The 25,164-nt window shown below is 33.9% G+C and overlaps 2 protein-coding genes across 3 annotated transcripts; both read right to left on the bottom strand.

Annotated features, from left to right (window-relative positions):
• Positions 1 to 2,963: 2,963 nt before the first annotated feature.
• Positions 2,964 to 12,787, bottom strand: LOC142629604 (bifunctional TH2 protein, mitochondrial). Of its 2 annotated transcripts, none has more exons than XM_075803616.1 (7): positions 12,369 to 12,787; positions 9,779 to 9,887; positions 7,623 to 7,913; positions 7,059 to 7,473; positions 6,219 to 6,485; positions 3,295 to 3,912; positions 2,964 to 3,182 (listed from the first exon to the last, which is right to left on the bottom strand). In XM_075803616.1, exons 1-6 carry the CDS (start codon positions 12,686 to 12,688, stop codon positions 3,497 to 3,499), a joined length of 1,818 nt encoding a protein of 605 aa, XP_075659731.1. In that variant the 5' UTR covers positions 12,689 to 12,787; the 3' UTR covers positions 2,964 to 3,182; positions 3,295 to 3,496. The 2 variants fall into 2 exon arrangements, with proteins under 2 accessions (XP_075659731.1, XP_075659732.1); XM_075803617.1 differs by having other exon boundaries at positions 3,295 to 3,909; positions 12,369 to 12,785.
• A 4,199-nt stretch (positions 12,788 to 16,986) lies between these two features.
• Positions 16,987 to 25,082, bottom strand: LOC142629547 (uncharacterized). Its single transcript, XM_075803554.1, has 10 exons — positions 24,770 to 25,082; positions 23,754 to 23,795; positions 23,517 to 23,661; positions 22,223 to 22,452; positions 21,819 to 21,876; positions 20,194 to 20,271; positions 19,937 to 20,025; positions 18,588 to 18,669; positions 17,645 to 17,833; positions 16,987 to 17,556 (listed from the first exon to the last, which is right to left on the bottom strand). Exons 1-10 carry the CDS (start codon positions 24,901 to 24,903, stop codon positions 17,416 to 17,418), a joined length of 1,188 nt encoding a protein of 395 aa, XP_075659669.1. The 5' UTR covers positions 24,904 to 25,082; the 3' UTR covers positions 16,987 to 17,415.
• Between the last annotated feature and the right edge of the window lie 82 nt (positions 25,083 to 25,164).

Below are 25,164 nucleotides of genomic sequence, written 5' to 3'. Positions count from 1 at the left end.
ATTGTGAGCGCATACGCGAATATACCTTCTCCCCTTTCTCCAAACTTTACATAAATGCCCCTTCTTCTGTGAAATACCTTTTTTTCTTTTTCTTTTTCTTTTTCTTTTTTAATTTTCCCTTGCCCAAGTTTTTTTTTTTTTTTCCTTAAGATGCGGAAGTGGAAACTTACCGATGCAAAATCTATTCTAGTGATAAAAATTAAAATGTTAGAGACTAAATTGACATGTCTGAAGGGTTAAGGACCAAATTGAGATTTAGTGTAAAAGTTAAGAATTAAATATATAGTTTGCTCAGTGAAAAATCTTATGTAAAGATAATTTTCTGCATTTTTTGTATTTTTTAGTATCATAAAAAATTATTTGAAGAAAAATTATCTTTTAACTTTTCTTATTTAGTTTTGACATAAGATAGAGTTGTTTTCTATTGAACTTTTATGGATAACAACTCTATTTCACACAATACTAAATAAAGAAAACGCTTCTATCTTAGGTGAAGCTAAAGAAAGGGAGTTAAAAGATAGTTTTTCAACTCGTTTAATGGTGGGTACCAAACATAGAAAAATTCAAAATTTATATAAATTTTATAATTAAAAAATGTTGTTTGAAAATGATTCATTTTTTCAAAAAATATTAATGTCAAAACAAACAGAACCTAGTTCTCATTTTAAATTTTTGGTAGGATGAATGGATGATCAAGATCCATTCAATGACTCAACAAGACTACAACCTACCTCGAATCTTTTACTAATGTACACGCAATCACTTTTTCGGATTCAAACTAGGACCTCTGCAATAGTTATGAGTGGCAGAGAAAAAAAACTTAAAAAGTTAATTTCCATCTCAACAATCTAATTTTGGAAAAAAAATTGAAAGGGAAAATGTTAAAAAGTTAAAAGTTACGTTTTGTTTTTTTTACCTCGTATTGGATGTTTGAGATTAAAAGTCAGTTTTTTAACTTTTCTTCTTAATCGTTCATAACTATTGCATGGATTGTAATACCCTAGGTATCGTGCTTGATCTAAATCTCACCTTATACACACCTTATTCCTATCTAAGCAAACATCTTCGATAAAGGATGATGAAAAATGGAAGTTTGCCTTTGTTTGGCATGTTAGAAAAATGGAGGATAGAAAATGGGATGGGTGGAGTTTTTCACCTAGGCCCACCGAACATCATCCTCCCAATTTGGTAGGAAAAATGGTTGAAAAAATGTTGTTTACATCTAATTTTCTATTATTTCACTTTTCTATATAAAAAACATATCTTACTTCCTTGAATTGTGTATGCTATTTCAACACAGCATGATGCTATTTTGACAAAAGTAAGAACAAAATTACATTTGACTAAAATGAATATCGAACTTTATTTTGGGATAGTGTAAGTCAAAATTTTGAATATTGCTTGAATTATGGAAAATCAATGAATTTGTTAGTAATATGCCTAGGATTTGGGTTCCCAAGAGCCTCACCATCAGGTGTGCCAAATGCCAAAATATTTGACATTTGGCACACCAAACTCCAAAAATTTCTTCTTATGAGAAGTTCTAAATCCTATAAATTTTGATACACGTGAACAATACCGTTTCATCTTTGAAATGGTATGGATAAATGTGCTAATTTTTTTTTTTATTCATTTCCTATCTCTTTATTTATGACTTTTTCTTCTCTCTCTTTCTTTTTTTATTTCTTTCTATGCCTCACTTTATCTTCTCAGTTCTTCTCTTCCTTTTTTTTTTTCCTTCTTTCTTTCTCTAGAACCTCCACCTCTCCATTTTTCTTTCTTTTTCTTTCTTTTTTTTTCCCCCCTTTTTTCTATTCTGTCACTTTCTCTCTACGCCTTCTTTGTCTCTTTTTTTTCCCTGTCACTCTCCCTCTCTATCTTTTTTTTTTCTTCGCCTAGGCCGTTGCCATTGAGATCGACCGCCACCGTGGAGTTCAGCCTCAGCAATGAGGCCATCGCCATGGAGATCTCTTATTCTAATCTCCCTTTGTTTTTTTTTTTTTTTTTTTTTTTTTTTTTTTTTTTTGTGGATTCCATGTGATTGATTATGGACTGTGCTTGGGTAAGGTGGTGGCGGGCTTTGCTGTGTATGGTGGGGTTTTGTTGAAGATTTTGAGTTTTTTTTTTTTTTTTTTTTTTTTTTTTCTCTCCCTCTCTTTTGTTGTGGTTTTTAGATTTGGAATTTGTTAGAGGATCCGATGATTGTGGTTGTAGTTTATAGCGGTAGTTGTTATGGCGGTGATTGTTGGTTCTAAGATGGTGGTGACTACCACTGGCTATGTGTTTGTATATTGCTGGGTTTTAAGTAAATATATTATTTTAATGTATTGTATATATTATTTTAATGTTTAGAATGAAATAATAGCACATGTGATGAATGGTGTATTATAAAATAATGTAATAAAATAATAAAGTAAGCTTTTAGTGTGTCAAAATGACATTTTTTTTATAAAAAAGCTGATGGTTATGCTCTAATGGAATTCAAAAGGATTCCAGAGGGCTAAATTTAGGATTGGAAAGCCTTGAGGGTTTGGTTGTAACTTAAAAATGAAAAGCGATTAGTGTTTTATGTGAGATTTTGGTAGATTAAAATATAGTTAAGGCCGAAAATTTCAGGAGCACCATTGGAAAATTGGAGTAAGAATAGTTGATGAGGGTTCTTGAAAGAATATGCAACTGGGGTTTAGGATTGCATGTGCGAGCTTCGTTGATGATAAATCACTTGAAATCCTCTGCTCCCCTTTGAGCTCTTTCATCTAAGAATCGTTGATGGAAAGTTAAGGCCTGCCCCCAGCTCTGTACTTCAATCCCACCCCTTCACTGCCTGGGCAATGAAAAGCAGACTAAAAAAATTTTTATTGTGGTATTTTAACTCCAGCAGGGTCAGGGAGCCACTGCATATTTACAAGTGGAAGCTTTCATAAGCTGCAAGGTCTACTCGTTAGAATCAAAGATAAGAAAGGTAATCCAAAAGGAAACTGCAATAAATAATCATATAGGCTGATTTCATCATAGGCAACAATTTTTATAAAAATACAAATCTTCTTTAAGCTGCCATTCCTCCCAAATATGGAACAACAACAATGTATGAAAATAAGGATATAGCACTTGAAATGTTTATATGGACAAATGTACGTAACAATCTTTGCTCTGAATCATTGCTGCCAAAAACCTCTGAATACCTGAAATGTGTGACTCTTAAAATATTAATAAAGGAGAACAATAATATGATGAAATGAGCAAAGAGGTAATAATGTTAGCAAAACAATAAGAAACTGAGGAAAAGGCAAATACCATGTTTACACCATATGCAACCGATATACCAAGATCACATCTTTGAATGATAAGAGCCTGAAGAAAAACAAAAAGGGTAGACAGAAGCAAATGGGTGGCACGTAATAAAATTAGCCACCAACTTGTATCTTGTGTTGCATTATATATAAATGATCCCTTCATTTGTCATGAAGTTGAGTGCATCAGAATGAAAAATGTGATTCTAACAACCCAAAATGAAGGCATGTATTTCAGCCCAACTAGATACTGTGTAAACAATGCCAGATAGCCCCTTCCAACTAGAAGACTCTCCTTCACCACATTCTTTCTGTTTCTTAACTAAGCCAGGGAACAATGGGACAAAAGAAACACCAAACTGACTTGCCACTCTTCTAAGGCTTGAACTTGACCCAATCACAATTCCTATATCTGCCTCAAGCAGACAAAGCAAGTCACCAATTGAGTCTCCAATGTACACAGTCAAGTTCCTTCTGTCATTGCTGCAATTATTTAAAATATTCTTAAAAGCTTGAACTTTGTCAATGGGAGACTCGACCTTCTTATCAATCTCACCGGTGGAAATGGATTCTATAAAAGTGAATTCATTTGAATGTATGCTCAGCTCAGGTAAATCCCCTGCTTCATAGAACAAAAGAAAAAAAAAATTACAAATAACCACATAGAGAAATCATAGACTAAGCTAGCAACTGATAAGATGCCATATTACAACTAAAAAAGAGTTGGAGTTGGGGATGCTAAGTTGAATTGGGATATAAAAAATGACAACAATACCAGAGGGTGCAATTTGCACTCAAATGTATCAACAAGAGTCCATGTGATCGGTAATTGTAAACACATGAAAATAGCTGACAACACAGGTAAAAATTGAAATAACCCCATTTCTGACAGGATGAAGCAATAAATCAAACATCAGAAGAAAATCCAACCTGACTTGACAACCACCACCACCGCCACAAAAACCAGAACAACAAGTATAATAGAGAATGTGAAGAAACACACCTTATATAAAATAAGCCCTGTCTCCATATGTACAAAATACCAGTAAATTCTCCATTGATTTAGCTTTATACATTCCACAAACTAAACCTTACATTGTTTCCACATCATGCCATGTCATATCAGGCATTTACAAACCTAGGTTCTATAGAAACAAGAATTAGTGTCATGTTTCAACAAAGGAACAAGGTGTCAGATGTAACAGTTCACAAAACCCCCCAGGCGCAGTAAAATGTAATACTTAAAAAAAGGGTCAATGAAGACAAAGAAGAGGAAAAATGTAAAAACACTAATCATCTAATCAAAAGCTATCTCAGAATCACAAGCTCAAGCTTATCGCAGGGAAGCTCAATCTATCAATGTATGCACCACATAGAACAAAGCTTTACTACATTCCAAGCCTTGATTTTGCTATGCCCACCAGAATCATTTCCAATGACTATTTATTTTCTTTCTTCGAAAGGTAAGTTATGCACACGCTTAGTGAATCTTGAACCCACAACATCATCCTCCACCTTGCTCTTACAAGGGAAGGAGGTGTAATTTGAGCTACAGCTCATTGGTTCAATGACCAAAGTTCTAGCACGCAATTCCTTCCATCATTTATCTTGCCCACCTAAAGGGATGTAAATTAAACATCTAAAGAAGATTACATATGTATTTCTTTATTAGCAAAAAAACAAAGTCATATATGTATGTGTGTGTGTGTGTGTATATATATTAGTTGGTAAGTTGTACACACAATATGGGTTATATATTAGTTGGTAAGTTGTACACACAATATGGGTCTTGAACCCAAGACCTCACTCTCCACCTGGCATTTGCATGGGGAGGAGGTGGCAGTTGAGCTAGATAAACCCTTAACTACCTCTATTTTACAAATCCTACATGACAGCTATGCAAACCCATCTTTCTATAGGAAAACTTATCCCAAAGTTGTTTTACTTCCCCTTGGCTGCACGACAGGGATCGCTCTTCGCTTTAATGAGGGTTACTGAGGGGTTTCTTAACTACGTCTTTCATAGAGTTTTATTCTTATTTTTTTTGGATAAGTAACAAAAAAATATTTATTAAGAAGAAATCAGACAAAGTACACTGGGGGTGTACTCAGTGAGAAGACAAATCAATTCAAATTACAAAGCTCAAACATATCTAAAAGAGAGACAAGGAGGAGAATTAAACGCGACACTCCAATCTAATATAGTACAAAAGAAAAAGGGTTAAAGATCAAGAATAGTCCATTCACATCCCTCAAAACTTCTAGCATTCTGTTCTCGCCAAAGGCACCAAATAATGCAATGTGGCACTGCCCTCCAGAAGGCTATATTTCTATGCCTTCCGAAAGAACCCTGCGAAGCTGCAAACATACCAATAACTCTCTTGGCATAACCCATTGAAGCCCAAATAAACAGCAAGCCTTTCATAGAGTTTTTGATTTTTGAGGGCATCTTTGTATGTAAACAAACGTTCACATTTCCAAACTTCTGTACAACATTACATGCTTCACATTTGCAAATTTCAGACCATCAACAAATCTTTCACAATTTTTCCCTGATAGATTCCCCCTAAATAAAATTTTTGATAAGACCACTGAAATAAAATTTTAAGAAATAGACAAGATAATCCTTGGTGACATGTATATAAAGGTATATCATGGGCTCTTGCAAAGACAAACAAACAAAATATATCTCAAAGGAAAATACTCAATCTTTTTACACATGCAAAACCATATAGGAATCAGACAATGCTCTCAAAACAAGAGGGATCAAGTAAGCAACTCAACTGACTTCAGACTTGAGTATAAGCATCAGAGGAATAAAACTGTCAGTAAAGTATTACAAGAGACTAATTTCCACAGCATATAATTTCAGACCTAATATACATGCAAAGAATATTACATTCAAAGATTCTAATAGGTAAGGACATACCTGATGAAAAAGCTGACCTAATGAGATCACCACACCAACAGTATGAAAGTACATGGACATTTGCATTCAAATTTATGTTCTTTACAACTTTCTGAAAGAAAGTAGTGCAACCATCTTGAAGAATAAGACGTTCACCAGCTCGTTTTATGTCTTCATGATTTAGACCCTTCAGTACCCCAGACTCTATAACTCTATCATTCGCCCTTTTCTCAAAATCCGAGAGTTGTTCAAGTGCTTTTCGGAGATCTTCATACTTGAATTTATCAACTGCAAAGCCACAGATTAAAAACCAAAAATATATATGAGCAATCAAATTCAGGCAAATGCTTACAAGAAAGTTTTCAAAATTTAAACAAAGAGTTCATACATCAGATTGTCTCTGGTTTTTTGGAGAATTACAAAAAGAAAAAACAAAACAAAATCTTGTACTGGAAAAAAAATACAGGACCTTATATTATGGAATTTATTAGGGAGATCATCATCACTTTACACAAAGAGAACCTTAAATGAATATAGAGAATATCCAAGTAAGCCCTTGATACATACATACACACACACACACACACACACACACACACACATATATATGCAAAGTGTGAACCTCTCTTAAGCTTCTTTTTCTTTTCTTTTTTAAGACCATGTTATCCCATTCCCATAAATAAAAAAAAGAAAAAAAAGAAAAAGAAAAAAGACCATGTTATCCCCAAAAACTAGATCTTAGGGAGCACAGATATTTTACTAACATGTAACATTCAGAGGCAAAAATTCTTCTGCAAAATTATTTTCTTTAAAACAAAGACACCCATAAAGAATCACACAACAAATGTAGTAAGATTAAACCTTTCTCAGGGGGCATAATGCTTTCTATGCATTGCTCATACTCTTCTGTGTACTGCCTGGAAAGAAGGCCCCATGTGTTCCTAAGATCAGCTGATGACATCCGAGCCAGTTGATTTTCAGGTTGACTCTGATCAGATTTTGGTGCTGTTACAATTGCAATTTCTGCCAAAATGGCAGAGGAATCAACAACAGTGCACGTCAAATCAAAATCAGAAAATAGCATCAGGCGGTCCTCTGCAGGATTATGCTCTTTGGTCAGAGGAACAACAGTGGGCTGAACAACCGGCTGAGCAGAGAAGAAGTCTATTTCTAGTTTCATGGCTTGGTGATAGAGCTTTTCAATGATGTCAAGCTCTTCTCCTGTCAAAGAGACACTTAGTTTATCGAGCAAGTCTTCAGTTTGCACAGCTGATGCCTAAATTCAAAGATAACAATAGTTGAGTTGTTGATGTAAAGAAGGCCATTTAAGTAATGTATTTTCCTCTGAGACTGTCGTCAGCAAAGGGTAACCCGATTAAAATAAGATACCAATGAAAAAGCTCACAGCTCCAAAGGGTGACGGACCTGAAAACCTTCAGATGAATAATTTTCAATCCACTTCCTGTAAGGGTGACTGCCTTCATGAAGATCTAAAAGTGCCTCGAACTCCTTTCCCAGATAGGCATACAACCTCATGCAAGGTGTCATGGCACCCAGAGTGTATGCAGCAACTTTTGTCTTTTCAAAAGGAGTTGCAAGTTTACCAGGACCTTTTACTCCTTCCACTTTCCCAGAGGCTGTTGCCAACAAGAAATCTGTGTACTTCACTGTTGCAGAGTTAACAGAGCTCTCTTTTGCAAGGTCTGAACCCCATTCCTGTATAAACCATACATTCAGACATTGAAGACAATAACTAAGGTAGTGAAGAGAGAGAGCAAGAGAGATTTATATGCAAACAAAACGGGAATTTATGACATAATTTTGTAGAAAAGAATTTGAAGTTCCATTACAAATTCCATAACATTTGATGGGAAAAATCCATCATTTGAAGAGATCCAATAGTTAGCAGAGCCAGTAATTCCTGAATAAATTGACATGTTTGAGTGAGTGCAAGAATTGGAGCACTGATCACTAATTACTTCAGAAGAGTTGGATGGGCACAGCAGCACTTGAATTAGAAATGCCCCGTTTGGGTAGAACATTTCTTCTATAAAATATATCCCAATGCACCATCTTTGTGCTTCTTTGATAAAAAAAAATTCACAAACATCCAAGAAAAAAAGAGAGGAAAGAATGGAAAGTATATAAGAGAAATAATAAGCTTCTATCACATGCTCTAACAATTGTTCAAGAATTTATGGACAATATACAAACAGGGATCCTGTCCATGAGAAATCAATATTAAGATGTAGAGAAATCAATGTTATGATTTTTTTTTAATATTATAGGACTATTATTTTTTAATTGAGACATGAGTTCGAATAGAATGGAATTGTGAAAAAGAACACATGTGAACAACCTTGACTAGTTTATAAGAATCCATAGCTAACCTGAAAATTGTTGTGACTAACGCTTGGTGAATTGGTTGTATTGAGATAATTAATCCTATTACCTCAAGCCTTTCACTTAGGTCAAATGTAGGTTGCAAACCTCCAATCAGATTAGTCAACTAAGCTAAATTAATTCAGAACATTTTTTTCTCTTAAGAAGTTCTATGCTTGAAATGGTCCACGAAAAATGTCACATTACCAAGCTCTGTATATATAATTATTTCCCATCTTTGTTTCAGCAGGAAAATAACTAATGAGCACTGGAGTATGTGAGAAGCCTCCTCTCTCACATGTTTTCCTTGTTATTCTACTTAATGCCAATCTATGTTCCAATAAATTACAAGGCACCTTTGCCTCTATATTTCTAACCCTTAAAAATTGCTTTCAGATTTTTTATGTAAAAGTAAATTATTCAACAAAATCTGCAATCTGCATCAAATTTTGCACCAAAGAAAAATAAATCATATGTGCATAATTCTTAAATATATGGACCAAAGCTTCTTCATAGTGCAAATCTAAGACCACAACAATCACACTTTATGTTTTCCAAATTAAATTTTTGGTTAAGCATGCCTTCCCAACTTGATTGCCCCACCATCAAACTTTGATATACCACACAGTCAAGAATAACAACTAGCTCACAAAGAACCCATTTTTATCAAACCATGTTGATCAATTTGCCAAATTATATCAGCCACAATTTAATTACAAGAAGTGCCAAACTTAGGGCCCCCAATATGCTGAATCACCTACCAAATAAATAGAGTCCTGAGAGTAATGCTCACATATACTTTTTCTTTTTCTTTTTTTTGGGGGGGGGGGGGGAGGGGGGAGGTTGTTTCTTTATCCTAAGATTAAACCCCTAATTCCAGATCCACTTTCAAATACCATGACATGAAAATGTAAATGTCCATGCTTTTAATACAAAAGAATAGAACCTTCTATAAGATTTACAACAGCAAAAGTTCAACAAAAGCTCTAAAACCACTTTCTATATCTCCACCATATTTCCCACACTCGCAAAACTAGAACCTAATATAGCTATCTATCTAGTTAAATCTATCATATTTTACCAACCAAAACACAATGAAAACATAATGGATAAGATTCGGTCTCCAATTTTCTTTTGTTAACTTACATTTCTTGGCAATTGAGCGGATAATAGACAGAATAAGATAAGGTTTATTTTACCTGTACAAATGAATTATGCATTTTCAGCTCCTCTAGAACTGCCTTCCTCAATTCAGAGATCGAAATCTTTGCATCATCATCATCCGCACACTCTTCTGCTAACTCATACCTATAATAATCAGTGAAAAGATATAAAAAATAATAATAAGAAGAAATAATAAAACTATAATAATACCATAAAATAAAAGAGACATAAATATCCAACAAATATACAGCCCAACCCTCTAGTCCTCAATAAAAACGGGACAAAAAACAGATAAAAGGTTATGGAGGCATTTAGCATGTTACTAAGACTAAAACTTACCTCAATTAGTAGAGGTACATATTTCAAAACCTACATTTGGTTGCTGGGAAAAACTGACAAAAATAATTGGGGGAATGAAACTTAATATCATATGGTTTAACTGTTTAAGTCAGCTTAAACAATTCTAACTCACCCACATAAACCAATCAATCGAATTATTTAGTTGAGATTTAACATTACTTATCCCGAACCTCATACAATGAATATCCTATCATTTGATCTTTTCTTTTATTTTCCCACCTTTCCTCAGCAACTTAGGAGAGCAAAAAATTCAAAAAAAGTTCATCATCTTTTCCTACACCTTCTCAGCAACCAAACTAGAGGAATAAATAAAATAAAATTTAAAAAAAAAAAAAAAAAAACTAACATGTTTACTCATATACTCAGGCATGGGCACAGGTGACTATAATTTCAAAACCCCTTTCTTTTCAAAGAAAAAATTCTAAATTTGTGATTCTCTAAGTGATATAAGATAAATATGTAAGATTCATACCCTCACTTCATTGTGTTTCGCTAAATTTTGTAGCAACCAAACAGATCCAAAAAATGAATATTTAGATGATCATGCCTAAAAAAGGCAATTACATGGAAGAGCGCAAGTCTTTAATCAATATGTAGATCTTTTTACACTAATCGTTTAGAATATATATTCACAATGTTAATTTCCTCATCTCCCCCATACCCACTATGTAAATTAAATTACATATTACAAACTTTTTCCTCAAAGCCAATAAAAAATTAAATATATTGATGCACTAGACTCATTGTCATTAATGTCTTATTCAGTTATTGAATCAAATTGACTACTTTAGCTCAGTGCTAAAGTTACACCAATTGCCTTTTCCTTTCCACTTATCATCATCTTTTCCTACACTTTCTCAACAACCAGATAAGGAAAAAATTTTCCAGCAACAGAATGGGAACCGAACAAATCTAAATGTGAATATAGTTCTACACCATCTAAAATCAGTTATTATTCCTAATTTTAATTTATAAGTTTCTCTTTAGACAATTCAATAGTTGGAGATGGGGGGATTCAAACCCTAGATGTCTCCATTGGAAACACAAGGAGTTGTCAACCAGTTCAGCTCAAGGCTCATGACAGTTATTATTCCTAATTTGGTGGAATAGAATTTTTAAATAACTTGGTACCATATACACCCTTGGATTCAAGGAAATTAAGCAACTATTTGGGTTAGCTACTTGATGGGTTAGCTACTTGAAAAGGTACGTTATGAAAAAACAGAAATTTCAAAATATGAGCTTTGAAAATGTGAGTTCTATTAACACACTTGAGCATTTGGTAAAATTTGTGAACAGTTCTATTGCTGTAAAAAATTATAATTCAAAAAAATAGTATTGCTTTAAATGGTGTTCTTTAAAAGCATGCCATGAGCTAGAACTTTAAAACAATCATTTAATCCGGTTTTTAAAAACACAATTTTCTAAAAAATGCAAAGACAAATGCCAAAGAATTCCGCATTATCATTTAAAAGTTGCTAGTTTTCCCCCAAGAGATCGGGGACCAAACAGGCTCTATATTTATAAGAAAGTAATAAACTTCATTGAACCTTAAAATAAGAAAGTACAATGAAAACAAGGCACATAGGCAGAGTGCTATAGAGACAACAGAAAATAGAAACTCAGGATCTACATTTGAACCATTAAATGGATCAGCACCATTTCAAGGAAACCCCAATGCCCAATTCTTATTTGAATGACCATCCCATTACATCAAATGGGCAAGTAAGTACTTCCTAAAAGCTTAATTATACAGTAAACTTACTAAAACCCCAAATCCTTTCAAATACAAATAAAGCAATCAGCAATCAGGATTCCACAACGTCATATCATTCCACTCTTTCACAGTTAGTTCTTTTTCTTCTTTACCACACTTTCCTAGCAACCCAAACACACCCACAGATTCAAAATCCAATAAACCCAATTCCACTATCACATTTTCCTACCAGCCAAACAGACCCACATGAGAAAAAAGTCGCCCCCCCCAACCAAACAAAATATAATCATATTACTAAATCAAGCTTTGCAACCAAAATAGAAAAAACAAAAGAAGAGAAAATTTGATTAACCATTCCATTGCATCAAATGGGAAAGTAAGTATAACCCAATTCAACCCAATTCCACACTCACATTTTCCCACCAACCAAACAGACCCACATACCAAAAACGCTCTCAAATACAAAATAAAAAATATTAAAAAATCAATGATATAGCCAAATCAATGAAAATTTTGAAAAGGAAATGGAAAAAGGAAAAAAGACTCACGCTTGAGCAAAAGCGCGGAGAAAGTAGACATCTTGAGCGATGTAATGGCGGAAAGTTTCGACCCTGAGATTCCCAGAAGCCAAACAGAGAACGAAAGGCGTGTAGAGAGCGAGCACCGATTCTCTGCGGAACTTGATCCAGGATCGTTTGGCTAAACCCACCTCGGAGTCCACTGCTGCCACAGACTTTGCTGAAGGAGGAGGAGGGATCGCCATTGAAGTTGGCGAGTTGTTGAATCGAGAAGACGAGTGAAGGCGAGTTGAGAGGTAGTAGTAAGGAAGGGGTTTGATTGGGGTTTTCGAGGAGAATAGGAAGCGCATCAGAGAGAGAGAGAGGAGTAGTGAATAGTACTGAATGTTGAAATTTTAGGTGCCAATGTGACATTGAAATACGAGTAAATAAGTAATACAAGTACAGGCTGTTTGCTTTGCTAATCAACTAATGCTGTGTGGGGATCTTACCTCGATAGCAGTAGTGTTATTATGGTTACCCGCTCTCTACATAGGGAAGCTATTTTGGTTTCCTCTCTAACTATTATGTTTTTTTTTAGATAAAGTTTGATTACAAATTGAATTATAGGTAGGACCATAACTAGAATTTTAAGAATGAGGAGGCTAGATGTGGCAATTCGTGTTCATGTTTCGGTTTCGTGTGGTATCTACTAATGAGTATTCGACTATATTAGTCAACCCTAACTTGTCATGTTTATTAAACCGGTCAGAATTCTTCAATTCTAACACAACTCATTTATGTCGACCTGTTTATCAAATTTTATCAAAATTAAAATTAAAAAAAAAACTAATTTTAGTATTAACCAAATTTATATGAATTATGAAAAATAAAACAAATAAATAAATTTAATATAAAATTTAGAACTAACGAGTAACTGCATCACAAATAATCATTCAAAATTAAAGCATATTTCAATATTATAAATAAGCAATCATAATATGTCAAAGAAAATAAACCACAACAACTAATAAGTTTATATTTTTAGGGTTTGAAGGGTATATATTGGTAAAATGTTATTTAATTAAATTGGTCAAATAAGTCAACGAGTTTCATGTGATAGACACTAACCCAACCCGTTTATTAAATGGGTTAGTCGTGTCAACCCGAATATAACACGAACTCATTAAGCCTCAACCCATAACCTACTAATTTCGTGTCGCGTCGTGTCGAGTTCACGGGTCGTGTTCAGTTTTGCTACCTCTAGAAGAGACCAAAATAATACCATATATTAGCTTCATCACACACTATGCACGTGCAATGAGACTTTTTTTTTTTTTTTTTAGCTTAATGTAATTTTTCAATTTGAAATTATCTATTTTTAGTGAAGTTATACTAGAAGAGATTTTTAAGAAACTTAAATTTAGGATTTGACATTGAGTAAACGGTTGGGTTTAATGTGTGCTAATTTTTAAGAAAAAATGTATCAAATGAGTGTGAGATATATTTTAAACAAAGAGTGTGCTCATTTTTAGGAAAAAAATTTCTCTAGTAGTTTTTTTTTTATTTTATAATTTTGTTGAATTATAATTTTAACCCTATTTTTTTTATTTTTTAAGAATAAATAAAATGAGTCATTTTATTTGTTTTAATAATGATGTTTTATAGAAAATGAGTCGTTTTCCAAGAAACATTTTCTATAAACTATCTCATTTTCCAATGTTTTGTAGCAACTTTAAATAAATTGAAAAACAACCTCTTAACTTCTCTTATTTAGCTAGCTGTAAGATAGAGTTGTTTTTCAAAAAAAAAAAATAATGAAAAACAATCTCTAAAAATAAGCCATACTTTTTATGTTGACCAAAGATAGTTTTCCTTTGACTCATTTTTTTTTATGCTACCAAATACTGCAAAACACGGAAAACTATCTTTATACAAAGTTTTCCATCGAAACAAACAGAGCGTAAGGATTATCTAATTAGATTATGAATATTTTTGGCAGTCATAACTAACTTTCTGGATTCTCTTAATATATAGAGATAATATAAAGAGATAGAATCTTCAGATTTCATTTTAGTCCTTTAACTTTGTTTTTGTTCATTAAAGTCCTCTAACTTTCAAATTTATTCAATTAAGGCTTTTCCATCAACTTTGTTTTGTAGCAACTTTTGTTATATTTAATTTTTCAATTTATTCAATTCAATTAGAGGGTCAATTTTGCATTTAGCCTTTAAAAAAGAGAGGACACTTTAGATATGGAAATGCTAGAAAACCATTTCCTTTATATATATATAAGGGAAAAGTCCATAAGGTAGAATGCCCTAAGGGCACCAAGCATTCTAATAAATAAATAAATAATCTGAAAACGTGTCTTTAGCCTTTAACTAATACTTATGCTTTTCGAACTAGTTTGGCTGGTCAGAAAGTGATAGTATCAGCTGATCTAGAAATTAATCATTATATCTTCCAATACAAGGGGAATTATTTTCTAACATGATTCGCAGAGAATTTCACCAAAACTATTGGGCAACAAAAGCATACACTTTTTTATTTTATTTTTAGAATATTAAGTATTTTAACACACACACATAAGGGCTGAGGTTGAAGTCTCTAGGAGGGAGTTTCACACACATATACACTTAGATTAGGTTAGAGTAGAAATTCTATCTTGTAAAAAAAAAAAAAAAAAAAATACACACACACACAAGGGAAGAGAGGAGAAGATTTTAAAGAAACTAATAGTAGTGTATATCCAAAAGGGCCTAACTTTTGGATACACAGCACAGTATTAGAAGACAACTTATTCTTGTTTTTCCTTTGTTTTTATCTCACATACTAGTAACTTACAATGAAAGTCTAGAGAGCTAAAATCATCTTTTTGAGACGTACTTTCAAGTACTGAGATGAGATTTTTGTAATTTTTTAAAATTTGTATGGGTGAAAAAGTGTGTAAAGTTATTTAAAATGTAAAAATGTGAGTTTGAGATTGCTTAACAAACGTGCCCTAATTCTTTTTTTGAAAAACACACTGATAATTCTTGAGTCCTTTCACCTGAATTTGGGTTTTGACTGATTTTTCACAACAGTTCATTGAATTTTTATTAAAAGAAGCACAACTCGCTAGCCTATCTGTGCCCATTTATGCCATAGAAATTATATGCTTCTTGCTTAGTCTCAAACTTCCTTTCTAATTTTGGAATCATCTCTTCTTTTATTTTCTATCAGAATAGTTAAAGTTATATCACAAATAGTAATAAAAAACAAAACATGCTGCCACAATTTTGTATGAGCTGGGGCCTCAGAGGCTTGCACATCAATTTTTTCTTTTCTTATTCTTTTAATTTTCTTTTGCAAATGCACTAATACATTACTTTGTGATCGCAACTAAATCCCAAAAAAGGAAAGAACAAACCAAAAAACTGTTGAACAAGAAGTTGGAGCTATAAAGAAGGGGTGGGGGGCAATTTGATCAAGGTAAGGATTACATTCAACGCACATGAGTACTGTACCTGTTGGGATGTTGACACAAAAAATATTGGGTCCAAAATATAGCAACATTGAATCCATTGGAATGTTGACTCGTGACAAATATTTAATACGTGTCAACATCAATGGTTCCAATGCTCCTAGACTATGCATTGGACCCAAGCCGATTCCATTTGATAAAACCTAGGCTGAAGAACAAAATAATGAAAGGATAAAAGCGCAAACTAACGTTTTGAAGAAAAATGTTAGTCGCTAAGGGCATTCACATCAATTCATGCAAAAATTCTTATTTATTTTAGCATATATATAAGAACTTGTTTTATTTATCACTAAAGACATTCACATCAATTCATGCAAAAAAACAAAAGGGCATCTGGGCATGGACAAAACCCCTGTGCACTTGCACGAGGTCATTTTTGTCCCACCAAGTGCTTCATTTTCATCCCTCAATGGGGAGAACTTTTTGATGGACCTGAGATGAAAACAGCCAAAAAGTTTTCCCTCTTCATTTTCTCTTTTTCTTTTTCTTTTTTCCATCCTCTCTAAAATCCACTCTACCAAACAAAATCCTTGCTTTATTTCTGAAGCCTTGAAGAGTTCGATGTTAGGCTTGCAGTGTCTTGGATTGGATTCTTAGAAATGTAAGCAAATTTTAGAGTAATAATTGTCATTCTTGTGAAAAGGTTGTTTTTCTTTCTTTCTTTTCTTTTTCTTTTTTAATTTTCTTATTTAAGTAGGAAAAGGAGATTCAAAATACATGAGAAGAACTGAACAATACCATGAAAAGATAGAAAACCTTATGCAATTACTTATCCAAGTAAGTTTAAGCAGTGGTCCTCCCATACCTGGAACCACCTAAGGGACCCAACAAGGGCTTATTTGGCTAGCTGTGGGATTGGAGTATAGCCCATTTTTAATAGTCTCCTTTTACAAGCCTGATGCTGTCTTCTAAAGCCATTCCAGCCCAGCCCTTTTTCTTTGACTCTTATAGGCTTATTTGGGCTGTTTTAAGACAAAACTTGTTTGAAGCAAGTTTTATTGGGCTGCCAACTAACACACTGTCATTCTCTGAAATAAATTCTGCAAGAGGAACTCACAACCCACCATTAGCTAAAAAGACTAAAACCATCAGCTGCAATCCCGACCAAACTTTGATCAAAATCACCCACTTCATTCAATCATAAGCATAGAATCATGGCACTATTCATGAAATATACACAAAATAATATCATTAAACAAGAAAATAACTACAATCCAATGAAACACGTGAAGTCAAGATAATAAATCGAAGAGCGTGTTTGGATGGAGAGGGAGGAGAGGGGAATAGAGAAAGCATAGATCAAGTAAATCATAACAGTAATAGTCAATTTATCAGGAGTGCAAACTGAAGTTATGCATCTCTCTCTCTCTCTCTCTCTCTCTCTCTCTCTGGTACAAATGAATACACAACCTTTGCACCTGCCTGTGGGGAAGGTAGGGGGGACTACACATATCGAACCTCAATTAACCCATAGCATAGACCGCCATCAAAGGTAAGGTTGGCTAATATGATATTGGACATGGGACAAATATCTGGAAGAAAGTACCAAATCAAAGATGTTGCCTCAAAGTTTCACCAGGACAGCCACATGGAAACCGTCAGCAATGGAAGCATTATTACTAAGCCATAGTTCACAAAGGAATCAACATCTTTGACTTTCTGCAACTCCTTATGAAAAGTGCTCCATATACATTCAATATTGCCTCGTTGATCCTGCACTTTGTGTACCTCCCCTCTTTAGTACAGTTGTATATAGAAGAAACTAAAAAATAACCATAAAGGCTTATCAATAAAATTTTACCTCTGTGTTTAGCTCACCAATTTGATCCAAATCATTGGAATTCAGCAATAATCTTTCCTTGTCATGGTCTGATTTCTCTGTAGACATTCTGATTTCAACACTACTGGACTCTTTTCTTGACAGGCTCCTGTAAGCTGAATCAGTATGTATTGTTTCCATGACTGAGCCAAAGAAATTTGTCACAGGTACCTAGATGTGGTTTGATAGAGACACAATTTAGGCTTTATTTCAAGCTGAAAAAAAATTACTGATAAAGAGGTACATTGGTGGGCAACTCGGGTAAAGTAGTAATGGATGCACCAATTATACCAAAAAATTCTAAACAACAAAAATCACAGGTCATTGCTTTGGTATTGACAGAAACCTTTTCATGTGAAGTGACAATACAAGGATACAAATTATTATAGGTTTCTTTAATCAGAAGAAGTAAATCATGCCAGGTTTAAGCCTAAGCCCTACTCTATTGTTCAGCCCATGGAAAGCTTATTTTGTAAACATGACAATGCCCACAATAATATGTCATAAGGAAGCATGTAAAAGAAGAAAACAAACTTGATTTTTCTGGGCCTAAATTAGATAAGACAGCTTAAGCTTCGGATTATATTTGTGGAGCTTTAATTAACTTAAAAGGGGAAAAAAATTGAAGGCATTTTGAAAAATTAAAAGCTGAATAACAAAAAAAAAAAATCAATATTTTGAGAAATTTTCAAATCCCGTGTAAGTTAGAAATAAGAGTTAAATAAGATGCTTACTAAATGCACTACAAAATAAACTTCCAAGAACACAGATAAAAAATATTCATGCAAAGCCAGTGGCCAGATAAAGGTTAAGAAGTGGCATAGTATGACTCAAATTACATCACGAATTATTTAGACACAGCAGCTTCAACGCATTTAGGATTTGAAGATCAATAGCATCAGAGATAAGTGTAGAACATCCATACCTCCTCCAAATGACGTTGGTACAGATCTGTTCTGTAATATGCGGTTGACATCAACATACTTGGATTATATGAACCGAAAAGACTGCAAATAGACACAAATATCCACAATGGAGCTTAATTTGAAATGTGATGGGTATTTAGACATCTGCAAAACATATTAACTCTACCCAAATACCACCTTAATCATTGACAGAGCAAAAAATGGTTCAAAGTATTTAACTGAAAATCAATGAGAGAACATCTATAGACAATATTATACATTCATTTAATCTCTCTCCGGCTACAAGGTTGGCGTAAAAGGGTGGAAAATAAATCTGTTAGTTTCAATAGGCTCTGCCATGTTTGGATGGGTTAATCAATCTCTCTTATGATTCCATCCAGAGATGTTCTGATTATTTTTACTTAACAAAAGAAAAAGTTTAAATTTGGCAAAAGCAATTCACAAAATAATCTAGGGAGCAGCTGATGAGATCTAGCTCAAATGGCACCTCCCCTTGTATGACTAAGGTGTAAGGCGACTGGGTGAGGTCATGGGTTCAAGAGCCACTAGGTGCATGTAAACTTACCCCAAAAACTAAGAGTAAACAAGTCCAATTTTGTTTTTGTTTTTTATTAGTAAATTATAAATTTACCCCATGGATCTTGAATCTACAACCTAACCCTCCACCTAAAACTTATTTGGGGGGAGGGGGTGGGGGATGTGCCTATTGAGCTATAGCTCATTGCAAACAAGTCCAAAATATTAAGCACATTTTGATTGACTTATCATCATTTTAAAAGTACTTTTACACTTCACAATGTTTAGAACAAAGAGAGGCACTGACATACTATCCTTGTTTTTTTTTTTTAATGGTAAAGCACTGACATATTTACTTATATATAAAAAAAAATAATAAAAAAAAATAAATAAAAAAAAGTAAAGCACTGACATACTATTCTCCCGCTAAGAATCACAAAACTGAGTTCTTCCAAGGAAAGACTATATCCTGCCAACCTAATTCTGCCTGAAGTAACAACATGACACTGTAAATATAGAATTAGCATTTTTTTTTTTTTTGGTGGGTGTGGATATTTACCTGTTTTGAATTTGTCCAAGTTGGAATAAATATAACATAAATTGTGATAGATAAATGACACTGCAATTGAAAGGAGATTCTTGCAAAAATCAAGGCCTTCCTAGCTTTGACAAAATTGAAACCCACAGGGGGTAGGCTACTATAGGTAAATGTTTATAAACAAAACAAAATAAAAAAATTTTAGGACCAAAAAAGAAAATAAACAGGGATGCACAATGCATCAGAAGCAAAATAAGCTACCAGTGTTTTTCTATTACTTATACTTTAATGTACCTGGTCAACGAGGCATTATCATACATATTTAGTCTCTCAAAGAAGGCAAGGGTGTAGAATGTGAAACGATCCACAACTGAAACACCAACCTGTTTCAGGAAAAAAAATTGGAAGAGACTAAGAAGAAATCTGAATATGTGGTACCCTAAGACCTAGAATATAAAATTCAAAAAATGTCATATTGAATTCATAGCATCCTGTCACATAGACATTATTCAAATGGCAACAGATGGAAAATGCAATAAAACTACACTTACATCTGAGTCCAAGTGATGTGAGTATGAGTTCTCTCCTTTCATGCTGCTTCCAATGGCTAAAGCACCTGGTGATTGAAGCTGCAGAACTTAAAAAATGACCTTTAATTCCATGACTAAATTAATTCCTACAAAGGCCACATTTTGCATGCCACAATAAGTGCGACAGAAATCTTAGAAGGCCATGTCCATTTGTGACAAACAAGACCTGAAGTGCATAAAACAATTTGAAACATATATACAAGTGGAGATATGACATGATGCACACAGCATAATAACAGTAGCGACACATCATACTCAGAAAAATGTCGCAATAATATGTAGTTCTCACTGCAAAGATAGTTCCCCAAACATGGCTAGCACTTGGAGGGGGGCAGGTGGGGAGTTTCATGCAACAGACTAGGTTACAGCTATTTAAAAAAAGTTAACTGCAGTAGATGGCACAGACTGAAGATAATTTTAAATGACACTAAAATCAGAGAATTATGTGAAGGGCCTACATATCAGAACGAAATAGCTGGAATGATTTAGAAAAACAGTACTATCAATATACCAATATGTAACATGGATACAGTAACACTGGAATTCATGCCAATTGACCCTAGCTCAAATGGCCCCTAATCCCCTTCACCCTGGGATTGTTTCTTTTTCATTTACCAAACCCTATCTTTTAGACATGATGAACAGTAAGCGTGCAGACTCTCTGCACTGGATCTGGATATTAATAAATCCCATTGTTATTTTTAATTAACATAAAACAGGGGAGATTAACGACTCTTATTTTTGTCAGTCAAAATTTTTGACATTTGCAACCACTGATATGGGACAATTGCAGACAAATAACAAGTGGGAAAGGTTAGCCATTATCAACATGAGGTCAGCACAAGAATAAGGATGTGTTAGTGGCATTCGTGCATCAGCAAAAGGTACATATGGCTCCTTGTAGAAGTGTCATGCCACATTCACCACCTTGATCTCAAAGAAAAAAATGATTATTTATCTTAATAAACCTGGACCAATATGTTGGGCAGGAGCTTTGTAAATAAAGTATGGTTGGTGGATTGCTTACGGTGATAGGGAAGGTTTACAAGCATTCTGAGCACCAACCAACTTCATCTGTTCATAAACCTAAGTTGATATCAGGCCTTGTAAATTAAGGCCCAGAAATCCTAGTCAAGCTTGATGATGCTTCATTTGATGTGTGTATGTGAGTCTTGCATGTTAATGTTACTAAAAATATTTTTATACGATTTTATGCTCATTATTCAGACTCTAGAGCAGCATATTGACCATCAATTTTAGCTTGGTTGGTCTTGAACCAGGCCCTTGATAAACCTTATTGTCACTAATAGGTCTTACCCTCCGCAAGCTTCAATTGGGTAGGCATCTTTCCAAATTCCATTCAATCTTGTAATTGAGTGAAATTTAATGTGATTTAGGAATTCTGGTGATCAATTCCTATATAAACCATCAACTCTGAACGCAAACAAAAATCTTTTTTTCCTAAAATGTGGATTTACGTTTAAATCGATAAGTAAAATTCCTTTTAAAAAAAAGATTTCATCTGGAGTTATTTCAATTAATGATATTTCTAAGAACATCACCCAATAATGACCCAGATTACAGACCTGAGAGAAGAGAGTCGCAGCCTGACAAGTGTCCACCATTATGAGCAGCTCCTTGAATCTAGATTTATTACATTACCATCAAGATATGAGCTTACTGTGCAGCACTATCGGCAATATTGATAATTGGAAAGATTTTACAAACAAAAGACAATAAACCAATTGCTCTTAATACCCAGTCACACACACACAGAAATTTCACTTTACAGAATTTAATTCTTCGTATATCTGCCTGGTATCCAAATTTTGATTTTGCAAGGTATGGTATTATTGCAGAATTCCAACCAAATGGCAGAGCTCAATGTCATTACCAGTTTCCACATATGATTTTCCTCATTGTAATTGAAACATAAAGGATTCAACTACAAATATCTTACAAAACATGCATGAAAGTAAAAGATTCCTACCTACGCTTTTCTTTCATTTGTTTCACAGCATCAGCTAAATCATGACTCTGGAGCTCTTCTGAGTCCTGAAATTTCAAAAATTCATCTCCACCATGTCCTGTCATATACAGAAGAATGTGGCTTCCTTCATCACTTAAAAGACGCTTAGATCTTGGAACAGCATTCTCATGACGCCCAGTCAATACACGAAAAAAATTTTCAACAGTCACTTCATAGCCTCGATAATCTACCTGAGAGATTGCAGTCAGGTAAAGATCAGAGTCCTCTCAAGAGAACCAATTACCAAAAGTCCTTCAGTTATGATTGACCTGAAGCAAGAAAATGTTCCTTCCAAGATTACTTTGATAAACCAGACTTACTATGGAAATTAAGAGAAGATATGGTGGGAGTTCAATTATTTTTTTGGGGAGAGGGGGGGGGGGGCGCAGGGGAGGGAATTAAAAACTATGCTCATCTGGAACAACAATATATCTTTCTATCATGCCATTATCTCCTCTCTTTAGAAAGGTCATTTTCTTTTCTTTCTTTTGTCTCAAATGATAGAGAAGGAGATTTCCCATTGCTAGAAGTTTGGAAGAGTGACCAAACCTTGAATTTCATCTCAAAGGGGAAGTTGTTAGTAATTTTATTACACTCTCAAAACTTGCATTTCTGCTTCATAAAGTATCAGTGATTAAAAGAGGCATTGGATCTGCTTAAAGCATCAAATTCTACAAGAAAGACATGACTATTTTAACATGTTATTGAAGATGGTCAGTTAAATAGAAGGAAAAAAAGTTGAAGGTCCATTCTAAACGTATTCCATTAACTGAAATTGCAATCACGAACGTGAAATCTATACCAGTCACAGTTGTCATGGATTGTATCTCCCATTGTTTCTGAATATGAATATTTATTTAAATCTTCCATTCTTAATGGGCCTATTTAAAATTTTTTAGAATATATCACAGTAACGGGGAATTCAAAAGCCTCAGCCATCATCGTATGAAATCTGAACAAAGGCAATCTATGAATATTTTTTTCATAGGTGTACAAAGGCAATCTATGAATATCTCAAATTGATTAGATATGGTGATCATTCCAAGTTCTTGATGGCCCTATTTAAGATGATGTTTGTGTGGGTTAGACGCTAGATGTACCAATTGAGTAATTTGAATTCTAAAGAACGACTAAAAAGCCCCTAAATGAATGCCGTAATTCTCAGGTTTCTAATGAGAACAGAGCCAAAAGTAACCATATAAATGCATGCACTCCTTAGAAGAGTCATAAGCCTAATTGCAGACACAAGACTCACCTCAACATTATCTCCATACAAGTTAAGTTTGTGGTTTTCATTGTTAAAAACTTGGGCAGGGTATTTGTTTCTGGCATTGCAAGCCATGTCATCTGCCAGCATGAGTATTATCCTCTCATCAGGTATTCCTAGCCGCTTAACCGTCCTGGGAGACAAAAGTATTGGAAAATTCTCTATCAATGAATACCAGGAAAGATGAAGCCTAAACATAAGTAAATAAGAAAGCAATTTGCTTACCGATACAAGGATAAAGTATTAGCCATGTGTCGATAATTAAACCTGAACAAGGACACATGAAAATTTTATTCAGCTGGAAAATTCATATAAAAAAAATGTGCTTTTACTTAAGCTGCTCATAATGCATATTCAAGCTCAGTGTATTTGACGTTGATTGTATTCCCCCCTCTCCATTCGAAGAACAATTCATGGAAGACAAGGATTTATGAAAAAGACTCTCACAACCATGTTGTCTCTTCTTTTTAAATTCCTTTTTCAGAATTTTATTTTTTAATTTTTTAAAAGACAGACAGTACAAAAGTTTTATGAATGACCATAGAAAAGAAAAAGAGTTTATCTTTAATATAAAAGGAAAACATTTTATTGTTATGAGTGCTCTTTAACTTGCATACAGATACCAATAATTTCATTACTGACCAGTAACAAATATCTGGAAAACTCTTCATAATGGACTTAGACAAAATCCTTTCTCATCACCACCATGGAGGGCATAGATTTCTAAGAAAATTTTAGGATATTAAAGCTCCAGAAACAATAAACTCTGCGTCGGAAATCTCTCATTCAATAACATTACAAGGTTCTAGATGTCAAGTGTGGAAACCTCCTTATTGGAAACGCCCAAGTTTGCCAAAACGATAGAGACATTAAGATTATTATTGTATCAGATCAGTCACAACAAGGTCTCAAGTTTCTCTCTTTTATAGTGTTTAATTACCGATTCTCCCAAGTTTAAACCATTAGGAAATGTTGAATTTAATCAATTAAACATAATTCTAAAAATGAAATTCAGTTTTGCCCATTATCTATTACACATGGATTTTCTCCAACAAATTATAATTTAAAAAAAAAAATTTGACATGGGTATAGTTAATCATAACAAACTATAACATGGGTATGATTCATTTTCTCCAACAAATAAATACAATTATTAAAAAATATGACATGGGTATTGTCTAAATTATAGAAAAAAGCATAAATGTAAAAACTTTAACAGAAAGTAATGAAAGTAGGATTACCAGAAACGAGAGGTGCAGACCAAAACAGCCCAGTTGTTAGTATGCATAGTAGTCTCAGTTGGTGATTCGCAATTGCTGAAACCCAGAAGAAGCAGAAACAAAAACGACAACGCCGTAACTTTTGAGCCCAACATGTTGAATCGCAATTGTTTCACAGCTTAGCGTTGTCCAACTGTAACAGAGAGTCTCTGAGATTGATTTGCTTATGGGGTTTGATTTCTCTTCTTTTTTTCTTTTTTTTTTTTGCTTTCTGTTTTTCAGATGAACAAAAATAAATTTATAAAAAAGTATGTGTGATGTGTAACCCGGCAAGAAATCGGGTCACACACGGTACGGTGAGGAATATATTGGCCTCTTTGTTAGCGTTGTTTAAGCAATATTTTTCAACGTTTAAA

This window comes from Castanea sativa, chromosome 3 (genome assembly GCF_040712315.1).
Source record: "Castanea sativa cultivar Marrone di Chiusa Pesio chromosome 3, ASM4071231v1".
NCBI lineage: Eukaryota > Viridiplantae > Streptophyta > Magnoliopsida > Fagales > Fagaceae > Castanea > Castanea sativa.
Note: the sequence above shows the minus strand (reverse complement) of the source record. Positions and strands in the feature narration are given on the sequence as shown.